Raw genomic sequence first — 20,973 nt, 5'->3', positions numbered from 1 at the left:
GCTTTGGTGAAAAATTGTATATTGTTTCTCTTTTCTCCACTACATTGATTTTTAACTTTGAGTTATATATATTCTTTGCCACATCCAGCTGAAGGAGGCAAGGTGTCTCTGTAGATATTACACTATCTGGCTGGAAGACAAATGTATCATGGAATGACAGAGAAAGGACTGTGAGAAAAAAAGAAAAGATTTGCTTACTGAGAAGTCCCTCTTCGGGGTCAGTTTCTTGGGAAAATGATCGAAGGCATAATGTTTAGTGCAGACAGGGTACCGGTTCCGGTGAATTTTGTAAAAAAGGTGCGCTGATTTGTCAAGTCGGTAATCACAGATGTACACATCCTGTTCTTTCACGCCTTTTGGCCTCCCTGTTACACCAAAAAAGATTAAAAAACAAAGCTACACAAAAAGAAAAACTCTTTCTAAGGCTCTTTGCTATCTGTCCTGTTTTTACGCTTGTGGTACACATCCCTCCCGTTTACAAAGCAGTCGTGTTTTTAGATATAAAAATCATAAAAGAAAAGGAAGGGTGTAAGCTATCAGAAAAAAGATTTTAGTATACCAGCATCATATAGATATTATAACCAGCTCTAAGCATGTCTCAAATTTTCGACTAGGGACTGCACCTCCATGGCTCTTACCTTTACAATAAGTATAGAGGTCAAGCACACAGCAGGTACCCACGACTGCTTCCAGTGGGATGATCTCATACAATGGTACTCGGAAAAGCTCATCATGATAAAATCTCCGGGATGGTGAATGGTGAGTTTCGTGCGGACGGAAGTAATGGTGACCAAAAGCAAACCGTTCTCCTCTGAGGATAGAAAGGGACAGGAAGACTACAGAGCATTTTCAAGAGTTGCACTTCTTGGGGTCAGTCTGTTAGCTGTACGCAATGACGTGTGCAAAGAAAGAGTTCTGTTGTGATAAACCAGCACCCTCACTATGGCTGCAAAATATGGATTACTTACATTGTACATTACAATCTCTCAGAGGAAACCGGATTTCTTCTGATCATTGTACAACTATATATACAGTGCTGTTCTCGAGTCCTACGTCACTTGGATGAAATCCGTTTTTAGCACTTTAAAATAAATTTTCAAGCTGTGTATTTTATGGTTTTGTTCTAATTTTCATTCTGAGTTATTATATACCATCACTTTACAATACATACTACTGTTTGCACTCCTACACATGGGAGTCAGCTCTGCAAGTGCTTCAGCACCCCCAATATTGAATAAATTCTATGAGTATGTCCAGGGAGGGGTAATTTCTGTTGGGATTAATACCCCCAAATCATTCTGAAAAGTTGGCTGCTGTGGGTGCTTGAGCACCCCCAATATTGAGCAAACCCTATGAGTATGTCCAGGGAGGAGTAATTTCTGTTGGGTTTAGCACCTCCAATCATTTTGAAAAGTTGGTTCGTATGCTCCTATAGCCCTAATTATAAGCATAGAACATGTTTCTGGTTGCTAATGTGAATTTCTACATTATTATTGATCAGTTGCATTGAACATATTACCTTATTGTAACCACTATGTTTTTAATATCTACTTAAGTTTTGCTTTTACATTTAGCTCTGAGGATGACTGTTTCTGCTTTGTTTATTATATTCAATACTTGATTGATCAGCCTTTACTCTTGTGGATAAGTTGGCTTCAATCAGATAAGGTTCACAAGGTGGTAACGTGTGATAATCCTGTTCCAGGCTTCAATAAGTGACTCTATGAGCTCACTTTGTCACTGGCTGTCATTTGGATATTTCCAATGACACACTGTGCCACAGATTCCCAATGGGATTGAGATCTGGGGACTGAGCAGGCCAGTCAATTGTTGTCACCTTGTTGCTCTTCAATTCAACAACATTATTGGACCTGTGATGAGGAGCAGAGTCGTTCTGGAAGATGTAATCACTCAAAAATAAATGCTCAGCTGATGGCAACATATATTTCTGTAGGATTTTCACATATTTCTTTGCATTCATCATCCTTTCCACAATATGCAGTCTTCCAACACCAGATTATCACTTTTGTGGGACACTTCACTGACAGGTCAAGGCACTCTGGTTTGAATTCCTCCTCTGGAAATTGTCTTACATATGCCTTTTCTGATTTTCCAAAATGTACTTTCGTCACTGAACAAGACCTTCTCCTACATTTCCTTCCTCCACTTTAAATATTTCACAGCCCAAGCCAACCATCTTTTTCCTTTCTTTGGCTGTCAGCAGTGGTTTCTTCCTTGCCTTGTACTCAAGCTTAGTTCTAGGCATCTTCTTCTTACAGTGCATGAATTCACTGTACGTGAATATCTGTCCTACCATTCTCTTAAGCTTTACTATGTTTACTATGTTACTTGTGAGAGTAGTCTTCCTTGGTCCACTGAGGACCTGTCCTTTGTATCACCAGTCTCCATCTTCTTCTGCAGTACCCAGATCATGGTACTCCAACTGCACCCTGCTCTTCATGCAATCTCTCTACTCTCGAACAGCCCTTTTTATTTATTTACTAGTAAAGAAGCTCAGTTTCTGATGCAAATGAAACGGGGGCTAGCAAGGTTTTCTTCTGTGTGCATGTGGGAGTGTGTGTGTCCCTGCCCTCTCTCCCTTCCCCTGTGCTGTCTGTCCCCTCCCCCCTCGGAGTCGAGTCCTTCAGTGTTAAGTTTCCTGCTGTTTTGTGTTTGTGTTAGAGAGATAGTGAGGGCTTCTGCCCTCTCTCCCCTCCCCCCTCTGAGTCCTTCACTGTTACAGAGAGAGCGGTTTGATTTCGTGCTTTGCTGTGTTTTCCTTCATTAACTGTTTGTGTTACAGAGAGGGCGGGGCAGACACACATGGGGAAACCGGATATCTCTCCCCCTTCACACTTCCGGCTGGAGGCTTCATTTAGAACGTTGGTGGTCCCTTTTATTTATAGAGATTTGTTGCATTTGTACCCCTCATTTTCCCACCTATTTGCAGGCTCAATGTGGCTTACATAGTACCATCAAAGGCGTTTGCCCAGTCGGTGGATAACAAATACAAAGTTGTATAGTGATCGTATGAGGTATAAGTGGAGGGTAGGAATGGATAAAGATTGCGTGATGTCCTATTCGATCATAGTCATGCTGTGTTGGTAGGTGAAGAGGGTTACGTGGGGTCGTTGCGGTGGGCCTTTTTGAAGAGGTAGGTTTTTAGTGATTTCCTGAAGTTCAAGTGGTCATGGATTGTTTTCACAGCTTTCGGGAGCCCATTCCATAGTGGTGCACTTATGTAGAAGAAGCCGGCTGCGTAAGTTGTTTTGTATTTCAGTCCTTTGCAATTTGGGTAGTGTAGGTTTAGGTAGGATCTTGACGATCTGACTGTTTCTTATTGGTAAGTCTATAAGGTCTGTCATGTATCCTGGGACTACGCCGTACATGATTTTGTGGACTAAGGTGCAGATTTTGAAGATGATCCGTTCTTTGATTGGGAGCCAATGCAACTTTTCTCAGAGGGGTTTGGCACTTTCGAAGCGTGTTTAGCTGAATATCAGCCTGGCTGCTGTATTTTGGGCAGTCTGGAGTTTTTTTTATTTGTTGTTCTTTGCAGCACGCGTAGATTCTGTTGCAATAATCTGCAAGGCTTAGGACCATTGATTGTATTAGGTATCGAAAAGTTGCTCTTGGGAAGAAAGGTTTTAATCGTTTGAGCTTCCACATTGAATAGAACATTTTCTTTGTTACAGAGTTTACTTGGCTCTCGAGGGTAAGGTTGCGATCCAGTGTGACACCGAGTATTTTCAAACTGTCCGAGGTAGGGAGGGTAAGTCCTGGAGTATTTATGGTTATGGGTTTGTATTTGTTATATGGAGAGGAGAGGATGAGGCAATGTGTTTTTTCAGTGTTCAGTTGGAATGAGTTTGCCCAGGAGTCCATGATGTTCAGACTATCGTTGATTTTGTTGGTTATTTCTGTCAGATCATGTCTGATGGGGATGTATATTGTAACATCATCTGCGTAAATGAACGGGTTAAGGCCTCGATTGGATAAGGACTGTGCCAGTGGAATCATCATCATGTTGAAGAGTATTGGTGATAATGGTGATCCTTATGAAGAATGACTGTGCTGACTCAGTTCTCCTGTACAAGTACCGAAATTTGGATGTCATAGCTTTTGGTATGCTGGCCAACCAGTAGGAAATGTGCCAGTGCCTGGTATCACAGGAAATTTATAGTTCCTGCGTCAAGCTAAAATCTAAATGTGATTGCCTATTATTATTACTTCTAATTGACCAAATACATTGTGATGATTGTGCTGATTTCGATCCTTGTATTTGACACAATCCCATATTTGCCATTAACATCATGTAGTTATCTACAAGGCTACCCAAACAGTACAAGATAGTGACTTAAATGAATACAGACTGAATCTGGATACATGCAGGATATTTGCAACAAAACAATATATAATTAGAATGTATTTCCTCAAGCTATAGACATAAACGATAAATTACATCAAAAAGTGGTAATTTACGCAAGCAATGCAGAACACACACACATTTTCAAACTGTAAGACTAAGAACATTTCTCTACCATCAACTGGAACATCTTAAAATTAAGTGCAAGGTTTGTCTAACTGGCACAGGACATGAATGGACAGTGGTTTCTTAACCTACTTTTCATTTTTCCAGAGCTTCTCAATACGGAAGATGTCCAACTTCTCCCTGTTGATATGTGAAAGCAGCCGGTAAGATTGTCGCACTGGGTGTCCATCTGGGGTTCTCCGACTGTCCCTCATCAGGTACACACAATCACCTGTCAACCAGCAGATGGGAGGCTTCATGTCAGAAACCTCAGGATAATGAGGGAGGGAAACAGAACCATGGTGTTTACCTAACTTCATGTTACTATAAGCACAGGACTGTTGGTGGTCCTATCCAAAGATGTATGTATTTATTTAGGGGTAATTTTATAACAGGGCATCTAAGTCCACATTGGAAAAAAGGCACCTATTTTATAAAGGCAACATAGGAACCTATGCATCTTTTATAAAACAGCCCCAGAAGTGTGTAAATTCACATGTACAACTGTGTTATATCTGTTGCAAAGATGTAGGTGGGTACCTGTGTATTTTATAAAATACATGTATGCCCTGCAATTCTGTCTCGCTCCAGCCAAACTAGACCCCTGGGAACACTTACACACAGTCCCCTGGACTCTATAAAGGTTGCCCAAATGGATCTCAGATCAGTGCCCAAAGCAATGAGTTAATGGGCTATAATGATTTTGGTTTTTTTTTTGTGTTTCAATCATTTTTATTCAAAACTTAAGAAGAAAAGTTAACATCATCATGTATGAACGTCTGATATTTTTCCCCCCATGTGGCTAAACTAACACATAGTACTTCTACCCCAACAAATAGGACTTAACCTTCCCTCCCACCCCCCCACCCCCTTTTCCTTTGCTATGGCATCAAATGAACATAATAACGCAGGGTACAGGGCAATATCTAAAAGTTTAACAGTCTACTCCTGGCAGTTGGAGTCAGAGTATTCCAAAAGGGAGTCCAAGTGAGTTGGAAACGCACTCCACCCTCTCTACCTGCAGTAACGTTGTCATACGCGCACGCCACTGCGATACTGTAGGGTAGTTGTATGTAAGCCATTCTGAGAGTATTGCTTGTTTAGCCACTACAATAGCTTTGCGTACAAAAGCGGTAAATCCTGATGGCACAGGGGGGCTATAATGATTTAATTATTGGAGCTAACACACACTTAATTTGCACTAATTACGATTTAATTCTGCAATTCTGTAACAATGGGTGCCTAAATTGGTTCGTGCACCACTAAAAGGGGGCATGTCAGGGGCATTCACAATAGATGCACACTGTGTTTCAGAATAGTGGGGATCTGCACGCCACGATTTATACCAGGTTTCACCTGGCACAAGTCCTTATGCCCAAAGTTGAGATCTGAATTCAGGACTCAATGCTATTCAATGTTCATTCTGACGTGCTCTTTATAGAATAGCGTTGAGCGCTCAATTTTTATCAGCACCATTTAAAGAATCTGGCCCAGTCTGCATAATTATACAAACGCTCTTTTTCCCACAAGTAAAACAGGATTTACACGTGGAAAAAGCTTCATAAAATTTCTCCCTTAATGAAGATGATACCAAGATAATCAGGCTTCTCTGGCTGGCAGCTGGGATAAAGTCTTGCAGTACAGACAGAATAACTGGCCAATTGTTTTTTCTATTTTTATTTATTTAGCACATTAGATATACTGCTGAGGCCTTCACATAGGCATACAGCAGTTAACAAGTACAATTTTCTATACAGGTACAGGTCTTTTATCTACATTCATCTATGTCACTAAGTATTCTTGCTGCTTTGCTGCCCTTGACAGCTCCTAACTACCTCAACGTACATCACAAGTTAGGAGGCTGCAAAGGCTTTTCTGCCAATAAAGCATAGTAGCTATGCCAGTTATTTATCTGTAGATGAGGGTTTGAAAAACCAGCTTTCAATCAAGAAAACACAAGTCTGAACCTAAGGAAACAAACACCAGTTCTCCTGGGGCTCTGTTGAAAATCTAAAATGCAAAGGTTTGGTAATCTGCTATATGAGTACATGTTCTGGTAAACAAAAAAGAAAAGGCCACAGCTTTCAAGAGGCAGACTTGCGCATCAGGACTTGATGCAATCATCTGTGACCTCTAGCATAACAGGGATGGAAAGCATACAGACAGACCTTGTCTTAAGAGCAGCTCATCCCGTAGGAGGCAGATGAAATAAACACAGCCAGGCTGGGTATAGTGGGGTCGTGGAATCATGGGAACTTCCTAAAAGAGAGCATCAGAATCAGTCAGAACTAGACGAGAGAGCTTTTCATGGGAAGCATAACAGAGTTTGAATGCAGTGATGAGCACAGGAAGGAGTAAGCCATACACATTTCATAAAAACATCAAATTATTCTAATGAATTCAAAATCATATCAAAACAAAATCAAACACAGTGCCAGCTGTGAACTCTTCTCCCTACCAAGGGAAATGCTGGGAGTTCACTGCAATGTATGTCTGGACTGCCTTCACTTGCCCACAGGTGGGGTGGTCAAAATGGCAGTTTTATTTAAGACAGGACATTTATTTAGTCCTGCTCACTTACCATATGACAGGATGAATAACCACTTTTTGTAGTAAACTGGCTCTGTAGTTTGGGGGAAGTAAAAGGCACACTACCATTTAACATATTAAGCACTAATAATACTTTGCCCTAAAGACAATAAAAGCTTTACCCTATCCACAGGTCGAGGGTCACAGAGCTCACATAAGTAGTGCTCCACGTCCGAGGTTACACCCATGCAATCACAATGCTGCCAGACCTGCAAAAAAAGGACGGAGTAAGAGAGAGAGAAAGTTGCCTTTACACCATGTGTAGGACAACATGTTCACTCATACACAGACTCTAGATCCACATGCCCAATCCAGCTGAAAAGAAAAGAATGACCTTGCTGTCTGCCTTCAAATCCACATAGCCACAAGGGCCTGAGAAAGACAGCATACTGGAGGTTATGACTAAGAAATGGGGGTGGACGGAAAACTGAATTGCTCCTGCGACTAATACTGGAAGGGGACTTTTCCCTGGTCCAGGCAGTCAGAGCAGTTCTTACCTTTCACAAACAGGAGACAGCTACAATTGCTTGTCATTAGCATGGTGCTGGACTCAGGGCTGCAGAGAGTATCCCCATTTTGTTTCATCTAAAGGGTCCCTCCTAATTTTTGTATCAATGTTTGGACTCGGAGTCTTGGCATGGGCTAGAAGGGGCCACACCAAGAGACCAAGAGACTAAGAGCAGCTCATATAAAGCAGTCCGATTTGTCTAGGCTTGAAGCAGATTGCAATGGTAGTTTCCACCCTACTGGATATCCAGGGCACTGATATGTCCACTCACCATGCATTTCTCGCACTGAATCATAAGCCCTTCGTCCTTGTAGAGCCCGCAGATACAGCGAATCACGTCATCTTCCTTTTCATGCCCACTTTCCTTTTCACACAGAGAGGTCTCGCTGCTGTCTGCCTCACTGGCCGTCTCCCCCACGATTTCATCGATCTGAACCGAGGCCTCATGCCGAGCGTTGTAATAAGATTTCCTCAGCCGACAAACATCCCGCCCAATCTGAGACTTCCTGCCATAGTACTTCTGAATACAAACAAAAAAAGAATTATTAGGTTCTCTAGCACTCGTGCCATGGATCCTTTCAGCAAAGGCTCTTTCTTTCATTCCAGATAAATTGGTTATAAGAAATTCCCAGTAGGGATGTCCTTGAAGATCCATGGTGCAGCCATCTGTCTTTTAGGTGGCTCTCAGGTTTTATAGCATGACTTTGCAAGATTCAACTTTTGGACATCCCTTTTCTGTTAGGCCTGGGGTCACAACTACCATAGACATAACGAATGCTGTTATTTTCCCAGTGACAATATGTCTACCTTCAGTCAGGGCTGGAGTGTTGAGTGTTTCAAAGTTTCTGCATTGTATCATACAGACCTGGAAGACATGGCTGTAGCCTATTCCACACAAGGACATTAAATTACAAAGCTGCATACGTGTGCCACTAATATCTAGGTAGATTTGGTGTTCACCGGTTCAAATCCCCTAAGGCCAACTCAGCCATTCATCTTAACAATGAATATAAAAACAAGGCGCACTTACAGGTACTCATAATTAATCTTTCTTCAGTAAAAATGCTTTGGGTATAATCCTAACATGTCTTCTGAACATGTGCAGTCAGGTAGATAATGAGAGGGGGCTTTCCCATTACATTATGCATTTATTATTTACCAGGGCATAAAGAAGATCAGGACAGTAAATCATCATGTCACAGCACTTGAGACTATGACACACAGGGCGCAGTAAAAGAGTATAACACACAACCATGTACATCCCCTACTACAGAAAAATAGAGCGTAAGCCATACCTCAGCATTCCTGAAAACCTTTAACATGTCTGCATCAAAGGCCTCAACTGTTTTATAGTATCCTGTCAGGATCTGTTTCTCAATAGTGACCAGGTCCAAGGGGTCAGAGATCTTTTCATAGTAATCGGCATTTCTGAGAGCAAAGGGATGATACAGGACAGTGTTAATGCCCATCTTCAGCCCAAGTGAATGACAAATCCCCAACAAGATGAAGCTACACAAGGGTCTTACTTTTTTTTGGGAGGAAGATTCAGAAGAGGAGCTGCAAGAGCTTGGTTGGAGGAATCTGGAAGTGAAACAGAAGGATTATGGATTAACTTTAAATTAGGACTCATAGCTGCATAACAGCTTCTGTTCTCTAGTGAGGATTTATGACAACCCTTAAAGAAACCCAAAAACCTATTTATTACATTTGTATCCCGCGCTTTCCCACTCAGAGCAGGTTCAATGTGGCTTACATAGTAACAAGGATTACAGAGTATCGATGAAGAAAAAAATAAGTATATCAGAACAAAAAGAAGTAAGTAGGAAGATATGGGCAAGAGTGAAGGGAGTAGGAGAGGTATGAGCAAGGGGTAGATGAGCATTGGAGGAGGGGTAGAGGAGGCGGAAGGGGGATGGGACATGGGATAAGCATAGGGAAATTAGGTGGGAGAAGTGGTCTAGGTCATTATCGTTGTCTCCTGGATATGTGATAGGTAGATGGGTTCATAGGAATTAATCTGGGTCATTAGGGTAGGCTTGCTTGAACAGATGGGTTTTTAGTGATTTCCGGAAGGGTAGATAGTCACTGATTGATCGGATGGGTCTGGGGAGGGAATTCCAGAGTTGGCTGCCTAAGAAGGAGAAGTTGGATCCATAATAGGTTTTGTACTTGAGTCCTTTGCAATTGGGGTAATGTAGGTTGAGGTAAGTTCGTGAAGTTACAGACATGTTTCTGGTGGGAAGGTCAATCAGATTGAGCATATAGTCCGGAGATTCACCATGGATAATCTTGTGGATTAATGTATGGACCTTGAAGTTGATTTGTTCTCTGATAGGGAGCCAGTGAAGTTTTATCACTGCAAAAGTTATTGAAAGGAGAAATTAGGTCTTACTTGCTAGTCTTCTTTTCTTTAGTCTCATCAGACCAGTCCATAACTTGTGCTCTATGCCCATCTACCAGCGATGGAGGAATATTTGATTTGCTTACTTTATTTCTTGTCTATTAGATTGTAAGCTCTTTGAGCAGGGACTGTCTTTCTTCTATGTTTGTACAGCGCTGCGTACGCCTTGTAGCGCTATCGAAATGCTAAACAGTAGTAGTAATAATAATAATAATAATAAAAAGGTCCTATGCTTCATCCCATAGAACCTCAATATTTTGTATAACCAAGCAATGGAGCCAATACTCTTATTCTCTCTGCCAACTGTGATTAACATTCCTCTTCTTCCTTTACTCCTTTTTTCACAATCATTAATATAACTCTGTTGAACAAGGAAAACTGAAACAGCAAGAAAACAGTAAACTGCCAACCATGACCATGTCAGCTGAATAGGGAGGGAACCTAGACTGGTCTGCTGAGACTCAAGGAAACAAAATTAGCAGGCAAGACCTAATTATACCTCTATCATCTTCACCAGACCTGTGGGATGTAGCAAAACAATCCTTAAGATGCAAGAAATTCTGCTTTTTAAGCACTTGTGCTCCAAATGTAGCCTCTTCTGTAGGAGATACATCCAATCTATGGTGCTTAGCAAATGTATTCAGTGAAGACCAAGTTGCAGTTATACAAATGTCTCTGCCCATGAAGTTGCAATTTCTCAAGTGGAAAGGCCTCATAAACCTTTAGGAGATTAACAATTTAAGTTGACAAAATAGCTTCCTTGATCAACCAAGAAACACTAGCCTTAAATGTTGCTTGACCCTTTCTGCAGCCTCCAAACAGAACAACCTATCTGAAGTTCTAAACTCATTAGTGACTTCTAAGTATCTGATAAGAATTCTATGGACTTCCAAGAAATGAAAGCTTTAAAATTTGTTGCCACTTTTCTCCCTTTAAAATGAAGGTAGAACAAGTTGATTCAGATGAAAAGGGGAGACCACATTTGAACAAAAGATGGTACATTCCTATTTGAAACTCCAGCCTCCGTGATATGGAGGAAAAGAATCATACAAGAGAGCTTGCAACTCAAACTCTACGTGCTGAAGACAGATAAAAAAAATACCAACTTAAGAGAAATCCTTAAGCGTCGCCATTTTTTTTTTAGAGGCTCAGAAGGAGGAAGCCTCACTACACTGAGTACTACATTTAGATTCCAGTCTAATGTGATTAGCTCCTTTCAAAAAAATATCATCATCAAAATGACCAGCTAAGGAAGACTCTTCTAACCTTGCATAACAGACTAAAAGCGGCAAACTGAACTTTCAAGGAGTTTATAGATAACCCCTTTTGAAGACCATCTTGAAGAAATATCAAAATGTGGTTAATTATGTATGTAAAGGGGGAGAATGAATGATCTGCATACCAAGAAATGAAAAAAACACCACACACTAGTATATGCTACTGAGGTAGATGATTTTCTAGAGTGAAGAAGTGTTAACTATAACTTTTTCTGAGTAGCCTTGAGAGTTGTGATCTCTCAAGAGCCAAGCTATGTCAAAGGAGAGATGGATTTCCATGACTTCTGGGCCTTGGATTAATAGTGCTTTCCTCCTCAGGAAGTTTCAGTGGTTGGTCAATGGTTGTACAAATAAAATCTGCAAATCATGGCCTCCGAGGCCACTCTGGTGCCACCAGAATGACTTGGCAAGGGTGAGAAGAAATTCTCCATAGGATATGTCCCAGCATCAGAAGCAGAGGAAATCTTGGGAACATAGACTTGAATCCTCTGAATTTGGTCCTTCTGTTAGCGACTCTGCAGAAAGAGGCTCGAAGATGAGGAAAGAGAGTGGTGAGTTGGATAGGTAAGGCTAATGCAGTTTATATGAACTGGCTTCCTAGGATGTTATATTTGTTTCTGATAATCTCTATCATTATGTTTATTGATATTTGATGAATTGCCTTTCCTCAGTGAGATAACAAGGCAATGTACAAAACAAGGGGAAGAAAGCAGTTAGAGAGAAAAATTAACAGCCAGCTGGGATGTTTAGGGTGTTGGACTCTGTGGTGTCTAGATTTGTGCATTTGGGGGTAGTGCCCTTGCATCAGTCTGATGTGGCTGCAGTTCAGGGAGGAGGATAGAGGGTTTGATTTATCAGATTACTAGTAAAAAAGCCCCGTTTCTGATGCAAATGAAACGGGGGCTAGCAAGGTTTTGTTCTGTGTGCATGTGGGAGTGTGTGTGTCCCTGCCCTCTGGCCTCTCTTCCCTCCCCCCTCTGAGTCCTTCACTGTTACAGAGGCAGCGATTTGATTTCGTGCTCTGCTGTTTTCCTTCACTGACTGTTTGTGTTACAGAGAAGGCGGGGCAGACACTCATGGGGAAACCGGATATCTCTCCCCCTTCACACTTCCGGCTGGAGGCTTCATAGAACGTTGGTATTGCCTTTTATATAGAGAGATTTGGTGGCCCTGTCTGAGATTCTCTCCCAGTGGCATGCTGTATCTCCTGACCAGAACTAGATGGAGTGGGAGTAATAAAGGAGTAGGTGGGGTCAAAAACTGCAAGATCTAAGCGATTTGAAGGGTGGCTCAAAGGACAACTGAGGAGCATACCCCCTCTGACTCCTATTTTAGCGTGCCCAAAGATACTGAGATTATGGCCAGTGGGGGTTCCGCAGATGGTTTTTTACTCTGTAAACCGATGGTGTTCTGCAAAAGGTTTGGGTTGGACAAGCTCCTTCTATTTAGTTACTTGTAGCTGAAAGCTTTTGTGATGGAGGTGGTTAGGAATTGCTTTGGGAATGAAAACTATCAGCTTACAGAAACTGGTATTTTCACAGAAAGGATCTAGAGGGACGACTGGTAGTATTAACAGGATGCTCTGAGTGGGTCTCCATGCACCAATGGACTAGATTTGAGAAAAATGGAAGCGAGAGCTGGAGGAGGATATAAGAGAGGAAATGTACCAGGAAATGGCACGAAAGGATCTGGATGTACTCTTTCTTAGGCAATATCATTGATCAGCAGTGCAAGACATTATTAGTGGGATACAGTGTGCCAGTGTGTATTAGGGCCATGAGTGAGACTGCCTGGCAGGCTGCAGGGATGCTTTTCTATATACTTTATGGGTGCTCAGTGGAATGGACACTCAATGGTATGAGCTTTCTAGGAACTTGGTTGAGATACCAAAGGATCCAAATATCTTTACCATTATTCCTGTCCAGAGGGAGTTGGAGATGATAGGGAAGATGAGTTAATCAATAAATTGATGGCGTTATGCTTGAGCCTAGTGTGTGACTGGTTGAATGAAGTGTGGTTTGCAATGGAGATCTTTACTGCAAAGTTGTTTATAACCATGTTTTCCAGGAAATCAAGAATTCAAAAAAGGTATTAAAAAATGCCAACAACTGTTTTAACTCCTGTTTTTGCTCTAATTGCACTACGCGAGACCTTATTGCCTTAGAAAGAATATGAATAGCACGTTATAAATAAAAATAGCAATGAAAACTGAACAGAGGTACAAAATCTGCAAAAAGGAGCAATTTCTTAACAGCATTATCCCTGGCATTTATTATGCATTTGTGTGCATTTCTGACAGTGACTGTAAAAGTAAAGAGATGTCGGCAAAAGAAAATATTTGGAGAGGGAGGAATGGAAAAGATATTAGTGACGATATCTCTAGATGTACTGGGCTTCCCAACACATGAGACTCCTTTGGTTGGTATCATGGCCAAACACTCTTCCCTCATTCTCTCAGTATAGGATCTGCCTTACTTTTGTAGCAGATGATGCTGTGGCAGATCTCATTGAAGATTTGTGCAAGGCGGGCAGCTCGAGCTACCTCAATGTTTTCCTCTGCAGCTGCTAAACGCCGTGTCCGCACTGACCGAGAGGTCTGCAGGGCTGAAAACTGTGTCATGAAAACATCTAGAAGAAAGAGTGGAGAAAACCAAATTGTTTTAGTTTATGAACAGCGTATACTGATTTCTCTCTCAACTTGAAAGCATGATGGGGAGCCATACAATAAATTTTTATTTCAGGAGGTGGTGTGCGGGGTTGTAGGTAGGAGATAAATATATTTATTTATTTATTAGGATTTATTTACCGCCTTTTTGAAGGAATTCACTCAAGGTGGTGTACAGTAAGAATAGATCAAACACGAGCAACAATTACAGCAGTAAATATATTCAAAAACACTACAAAGTATGGCATGGTATACTCTTTACAATGTCAACACAATACATAATAGAACATTATAATTGACAGCGAAGGGTAAAGCAAAGATGTAACATATAGAAGGGTAAGAAAGTAGGAAAAGTTAGAAAGTAAGGTGATTAATTTAAAGAAAGTTGCACATGAGGTCAGAGAAATGGTTAAATATTATCTCAGCTAGGGTAGGAGTGGATAAACATGTCCAGCAGCAGTATATGCAGCCCGAGTCACTCCCTGTGTGTGTGAGAGAGACTAACAAGTTAGTTACTTCTTCCAGTAAAGGCCTGGTTGAAGAGCCAAGCTTTCATCTGCTTCCTGAAGTAGAGATAATCTTGTGTTAAGCGTAGCTTTTCAGGCAGTGCATTCCAGAGTGTGGGGGCTACTCTGGAGAAGGCTCGCTTGCAGGTATCACATCGTGTAATGTCTTTTGGAGAGGGTGTGGTTAGTGAAAGTCCTCGGGAGGACCTTAGTGTCCTTGGCGGTGTGTGGAGGATCATCCTAATTTTCAGGGACTTGAAGATCAGACATAGTTTTAAATTTAGCCCTGTACTGTACTGGTAGTCAATGAAGGTTTTGCAAAAATGGTGTGATATGGTCACATTGCTTGCAACAATCTATGAGTCTTGCTGATGCATTCTGAATCAACTGGAGCTGGTGCAGGCCCTTTGTAGTCAGACCATTGTATAGTGCATTACAGTAATCCATTCTTGATGTTATCATGGCATGTACAATTGGGATAAGATTTACCTTCTCGATGTAAGGAGAAAGGCAGCCTAGCTGTCGCAAATAGTAGAAGCAGCTCTTGAACGTTGTTTGGATTTGGGGAAACAGTGTAAGTGTTGAATCTAACTGTATTCCAAGGGGATGATTTGAGGGGGAGTTCATACTTCCCAAAAGGGATTTTGATGTCAGGTATGTATCCACTTGTGTTACGGACCCAGAGAAGCTCAGGCAAAGTTTCTTGTGATTAGCCCATTCTTGAATTGATGTTTGACAAGTGCTCAGTTTATTCAAGGCTGTAGGTAAGTCAGGTTCAATGGGTATGAGTAGCTGCACATCATCCGCATAGATGTAGAACTGAGTGTCCATTGACTGAATCAGCTCAGCTAGTGGCTTGAGGTAGATATTGAACAGAATAGGTGACAGTATCGATCCTTGTGGTACCCCGCAGGTCAGTGTCCATGATGGTGATGAGTTGCTGCCAAACATTATGGATTGTTGCCTGTCTGAACCAAGCAAGTACCGTTCTATTGATACCTGTTTCTGTCAGTCGGGCTAGCATGATATCATGATCCATGGTGTCAAATGCTGCAGAGAAATCAAGCAGTACTAACATTGAGGCAAATCCCTTGTCTAGGTTTCCGTGAAGATCATCTAGTAGGGATACAAGGGCCGTTTCTGTACCATAACCAGGTCTGAATTCAGATTGACATGGATCTAGCCAGTTTCTCTTTTCTAACCAGTCATTAAGACTGTTTGTTCTATGAGTTTTCCTAGAAACGGGATTTGGACACTGGCCTGTAATTTTCAAGTTTGTTTTTCTTCAGCAGAGGGCGGACCACTGCCCTTTTTAATGCTGTTGGTAGCTGCCCGTTAGAAAAAGAGGTGTTCACAATTTTTGTGGCGCCTTCTATGAGGCACATACTTGCCTGCTGCACTATCTTTGATGGTCAGGGATCAAGGGAGCAGGTAGTTGGTCGAAGGTGTCTTAGGATTTTGTCAAAACTCTCCTCCTCCTCTAGATATTTATGGGGCATGTAAGAATGCATGTGATGAATCTGGTTTATGTTTGTACAGGAAAGGAAGTGAGGAATGGAAGACAAATGCATGGAAGGGTTTTGTTTGTTTTTTCTTTTAGAAGGGGGCTAGATGGTATGTGTGTTTGAGTGTTTCACTTGGGGGTAAGGGGTAGATGAGTGGTGTTGTGGGGAATGTCTTTCTGTTGATGCGTATGAGAAATAGTGGGTGTTTGTAAGAGGGGTTTTATTGTACAGTAATAGTGTGTAGGAAAGGATGTGATTATGCTGAGGCCCATGGGGAATGCACATGGTGACAGATATAACATCACCCATATGTGGTCAATTCACCCTCCTCGTCCTCAGAGAAACTGATTTATACTATATTTAAAACATCAACAGCATTTCTCACTAGTGCTTCAGTTGTTTCCTTTAATCTCCTCCAGTATACTACCAATTTATTGAGGCATCTGAGGTTTCGAGGGCCACAGTCCACTTTGTCAGATGCCTCAATAAGTTTACAAGGTGCCATGTGCCTCTGTCATTTTTGCTGCACCAGACTAACATGGTTAACCATCAGGTACTTTAATATGAGTACTAGCAGAATGACTCTTGTGTGCTGTTGTATCCTATGAAGCATCCACAAGTATAATTCCACCTCAAAAGCTTTTACCAGATTTGATGTTGCCATCATCCCGACATATCCCGTTCCATCGGTTGTAAAGTGACACAGAGTGAATGTTGTCAGAGGCATGTTTCACTTCTTCTTGCTTCTGTCTTATCTTGTCCCAGTTTCTTACCAGAAACATATGATGCTTCAGAACAAAATTCCTAAGCAAATAAACACAAAGTATTATTACACTGCTAAATTCAGAAACATTCTTCTATCAGCAGATCAACGTATGTAGTAGCTGCACCAGAAACAGAGAAAAATGTAGGTAGATAAAGACCATATGGCCCATCCATGCCATCTACTCTCCCTATCACTCCCTTAAAGGTCCTACATACTTGTCCTAAGCTCTCTTGAAATCAGATACTGTTTTCATCTCCACCACTTCCACCGGGGAGGCTATTCCACAAATTCACCACCCTTTCTGAAGAAGTATTTCCTCAGGTTGCATCTAAGTCTGTCCACTTTCACCTTCATCCTATGCCCCCTTGTTCCAGGACCACGCGGTTGCTACAGCACAAAGGGTTACTGGTCATTCATCAAGCAAGGAGGCAGTTGAGTTTCCACAACACTACAGCACCCCAGTGACTGTAAATCAAACCCAGGTGGCTGGGCTTGTGGACACCGGCTCTAGCATGACATTATTATGACCACAGCTAGTGCCAGAAGATGCTATTCTTCCAGGGTGCACTGCGGAGGCAGTGTTAGCCAATGGATCCAAAGAGACTGTACCCATTGCTTGAATATTCATGGATTGGGGTACCAAGCCTGGATACAGAGAGGTAGAAATAATGAAAAACATGCCGGTACCAATGCTGTGTGAGACTGACATGGGCCTAATGAACATTACCCTAGTGGAGTCAGCATTTCCGCTATGGTGACCCGTAGTCAGGCACGGGCGGCTCAACAGACAGAAGCAGCAGAGATCACTTCTTCAGTTCAAGATCTTGTCCAGGTGGGATCAGCTGACCAGGTGATTAGAGGAGGCACCTCAGTGCTTCCACCTGAGCCAGTTCCAGAGTTGACTAGGACTGTGAGTATGGGACAGCCTAACTTAACTGACATACCTATTTCTCAGACTGTTGACCCTGATTTGTCAGAGTCACCAGCAGAGACCCTTCCAGATATAGATACGGATATAGGACAGAGACGTGCTTTTCAGGAACAACACTCTGACTCTGACCTGGAAGCCCTAAGGCAGAGGGCAGGTCAGCCAACCAATGAGACTTGTAAAGATTGTATCCTATGGAAAGGGGGTTTGTTGTATAGAGAGACTGATCCCATTGATCCTAACAGGCCCTGGACAGCAGACAAACAACTTATAGTGCACAAGACATACAAAGAACTCCTCCTACAGATTGCACATGAAATTCCAATGGCAGGACATCAAGGGTTGACATGCACTGAATTGACACAGGGCTTCTATTGGCCGGGAGTATCTCAAGCCGGAGCTGACTATCGTCGAACCTATGATGTATGCCAAGGGATGATAAAGACCCAGGATCAACCCCAAGCTCCCCCCTGAGACCTTTGCCCATTATCAGTGAGCCATTTGATGGGATAGCTTTGGATATAGTGGGGCCTCTAGCTGTCCCTAGTTGGATTGGGAAAAGGTATATATTGACAGTGGTGGACTTTGCTACCGGATATCCTGAAGCGGTAGCCTTATCCACCATAGAAGCAGAGAAAATTGCCACTTCCCTGCTATAAATATTTTCCTGGGTAGGATATTCACGAGAAATACGCTCAGATCAAGGGACACAGTTTATGTCTGAGCTGATCCAGAATCTGTGGACACACTGTGAAGTGAAATCTGTCCATACTACACCATATCACCCTGAAACTAATGTGTTGCTGGAGAGATGGATTGGGCACTGTTGGAAACAGGATGCTGGGATTGATGGACCTTCAGTCTGTCTCAGTATGGAAATACTTATGTACTTGTTTGGTCAGCAGATGGTGACTGTCATTTTTTTGTAAAGCTGTTATAGAAATGAGGAAATCTTTAGTCTCAGATAGGGAGAAGAGAGAGAAAGATCTCTTCACTGAGGCCCTGTGAGCAGTTACATTTTATAACCTGTGAGCAGCTATATTTCCTAAACTCCCCAGGTACTACTCAGGTAATAAACAAATGTTTCATTAGTTTTAATGATCTCTTCCTAGCCAGATCCAAAGGTCTCTATTCTATCCTCATCCTTCTCGATCTATCTGCTGCTTTTGACACTGTTGATCACAGCCTACTCCTTGATACGCTGTCCTCACTTGGATTTCAGGGCTCTGTTCTTTCCTGGTTTTATTCCTATCTCTTCCAGCATACCTTTAGTGTATACTCTAGTGGATCCTCTTCTACTTCTATCCCACTGTCAGTTGGTGTACCTCAGGGATCTGTCCTGGGACCTCTTCTCTTCTCCATCTATACTTCTTCCCTTGGTACTCTGATCTCATCCCATGGTTATCATCTTTACGCTGATGACTACCAGATCTACCGCTCCACACCAGAAATCTCAGCTGAAACCCAGGCCAAAGTATCAGCCTGCCTGTCTGACATTGCTGCCTGGATGTCTCAGCGCCATCTGAAACTAAACATGACCAAGATTGAGCTTCTTATCTTTCCCCCTAAATCAACCTCTCCTCCTCCCCCATTCTCTATTTCTGTGGATAACACTCTCATCTTTCCTGTCTCATCAGCTCGTAACCTTGGGGTCATCTTCGACTCCTCCCTCTCCTTCTCTGCACATATTCAACAGACTGCTAAAATCTGTCATTTCTTTCTCTATAATATCTGCAAAATTTGCCCTTTCCTTTCTGAGCACACTACCAGAACCCTCATCCACGCTCTTATCACCTCTCGCTTAGACTATTGCAACTTGTTTCTCACAGGTCTCCCACTTAGCCATCTCTCTCCTCTTCAATCTGTTCAAAATTCTGCTGCACGACTAATATTCCGCCAGGGTCGTTATGCTCATATTAGCCCTCTCCTCAAGTCACTTCACTGGCTTTCTATCCGTTTCCGCATACAGTTCAAACTCCGCTTATTGACCTATAAGTGCATTCACTCTGCAGCTCCTCAGTACCTCTCCACTCTCATCTCTCCCTACATTCCTCCCCGGGAACTCCGTTCACTGGGTAAATCTCTCTTATCTGCACCCTTCTCCTCCACTGCTAACTCCAGACTCCGTTCCTTTTATCTTGCTGCACCATATGCCTGGAATAGACTTCCTGAGCCGGTACGTCAAGCTCCATCTCTGGCCGTCTTCAAATCTAAGCTAAAAGCCCACTTTTTTGATGCTGCTTTTAACTCCTAACCCTTATTCAATTGTTCAGAACTCTTATTTTATCATCCTCACCTTAATATTCCCTTATCTCTTGTTTGTCCTGTTTGTCTGTCCTAATTAGATTGTAAGCTCTGTCGAGCAGGGACTGTCTCTTCATGTTCAAGTGTACAGCACTGCGTACGTCTAGTAGCGCTATAGAAATGATAAGTAGTAGTAGTAGTTAATATTGATAACTGTTATTGTTGTTATATTTTCACCCGGATTGACTAAGAATCCTGGTGGTTTGTGTGTCTGTGGGTGCTTTCTGGGAACTATGGGACTCCTGGAATTGTGGCCCCAGTGTCCTTAAAACCACATGGAAATAACCTGTGGGTGGGGAAACACGCCGAAGAGGCAAGTGGGACCCAGCAGGCGGGTGGAACGGTATGCCAGTGTAGAGCAAGTACGCAGGTGGTAACGGACCTGAGCAATGCTGGGACAGACCCTTTAGGTGGCTGCAGGGTTAACCCCCAAGGTGGGCTATAGGTGGTTCGTGACAACAATATTCTAAATGAGGTCTCACCAGAGTCTTGTACAGGTGCATCATCACCTCCTTTTTCCTACTGGCCATTCCTCTCCCTATGCACCCAAGCATCCTTTTAGCCATCGTGTTTTCTACCTGTTTGGCAACCTTAAGATCATCATATACGATTTTATTTATTTAGATTTTGCTCACACCTTTTTCAGTAGTAGCTCAAGGTGAGTTACATTCAGGTACACTGGATATTTCTCTGTCTCAGGAGGGCTCACAATCTAAGTTTGTACCTGAGGCAATGGAGGGTTAAGTGACTTGCCCAAGATCATTCCCACGACCTGCTCCTCTTTCATGCACAAGAGTTCTTCACCCCTAAACTGTACTGTTCCCTCGGGTTCTTGCAGCCCAAATATATGACCCTGCATTTTTTTGTATTAAATTTAAGCTGCCGAACTCCGGACCATTCCTCTAGCTTTGCTGTCCTTTCTCATGTTACCCACACCATCAGAGGTGTCTACCCTATTGCAGATTTTGCAATCATCCACAAAGCGGCAAACCT

The 20,973-nt window shown here is 42.3% G+C and overlaps 1 protein-coding gene across 3 annotated transcripts in view; it reads right to left on the bottom strand.

Annotated features, from left to right (window-relative positions):
- Nucleotides 1-20,973, bottom strand: part of ASH1L (ASH1 like histone lysine methyltransferase) — a 239,137-nt gene that overhangs the window by 17,628 nt on the left and 200,536 nt on the right. For all 3 annotated transcript variants that reach the window (XM_030186339.1, XM_030186340.1, XM_030186341.1), the window contains 10 exons: nucleotides 16,629-16,786; nucleotides 13,782-13,934; nucleotides 9,155-9,209; nucleotides 8,924-9,056; nucleotides 7,900-8,148; nucleotides 7,243-7,329; nucleotides 6,700-6,790; nucleotides 4,625-4,763; nucleotides 639-811; nucleotides 199-365 (listed from right to left, as the gene is read on the bottom strand). In XM_030186339.1, coding sequence (XP_030042199.1) covers nucleotides 199-365; nucleotides 639-811; nucleotides 4,625-4,763; nucleotides 6,700-6,790; nucleotides 7,243-7,329; nucleotides 7,900-8,148; nucleotides 8,924-9,056; nucleotides 9,155-9,209; nucleotides 13,782-13,934; nucleotides 16,629-16,786 — 1,405 coding nt within the window. The remainder of the gene's footprint in view (nucleotides 1-198; nucleotides 366-638; nucleotides 812-4,624; nucleotides 4,764-6,699; nucleotides 6,791-7,242; nucleotides 7,330-7,899; nucleotides 8,149-8,923; nucleotides 9,057-9,154; nucleotides 9,210-13,781; nucleotides 13,935-16,628; nucleotides 16,787-20,973) is intronic.

Source organism: Microcaecilia unicolor, chromosome 14 (assembly GCF_901765095.1).
Source record: "Microcaecilia unicolor chromosome 14, aMicUni1.1, whole genome shotgun sequence".
NCBI lineage: Eukaryota > Metazoa > Chordata > Amphibia > Gymnophiona > Siphonopidae > Microcaecilia > Microcaecilia unicolor.
This window is presented reverse-complemented; position numbering and strand designations above follow the sequence as displayed.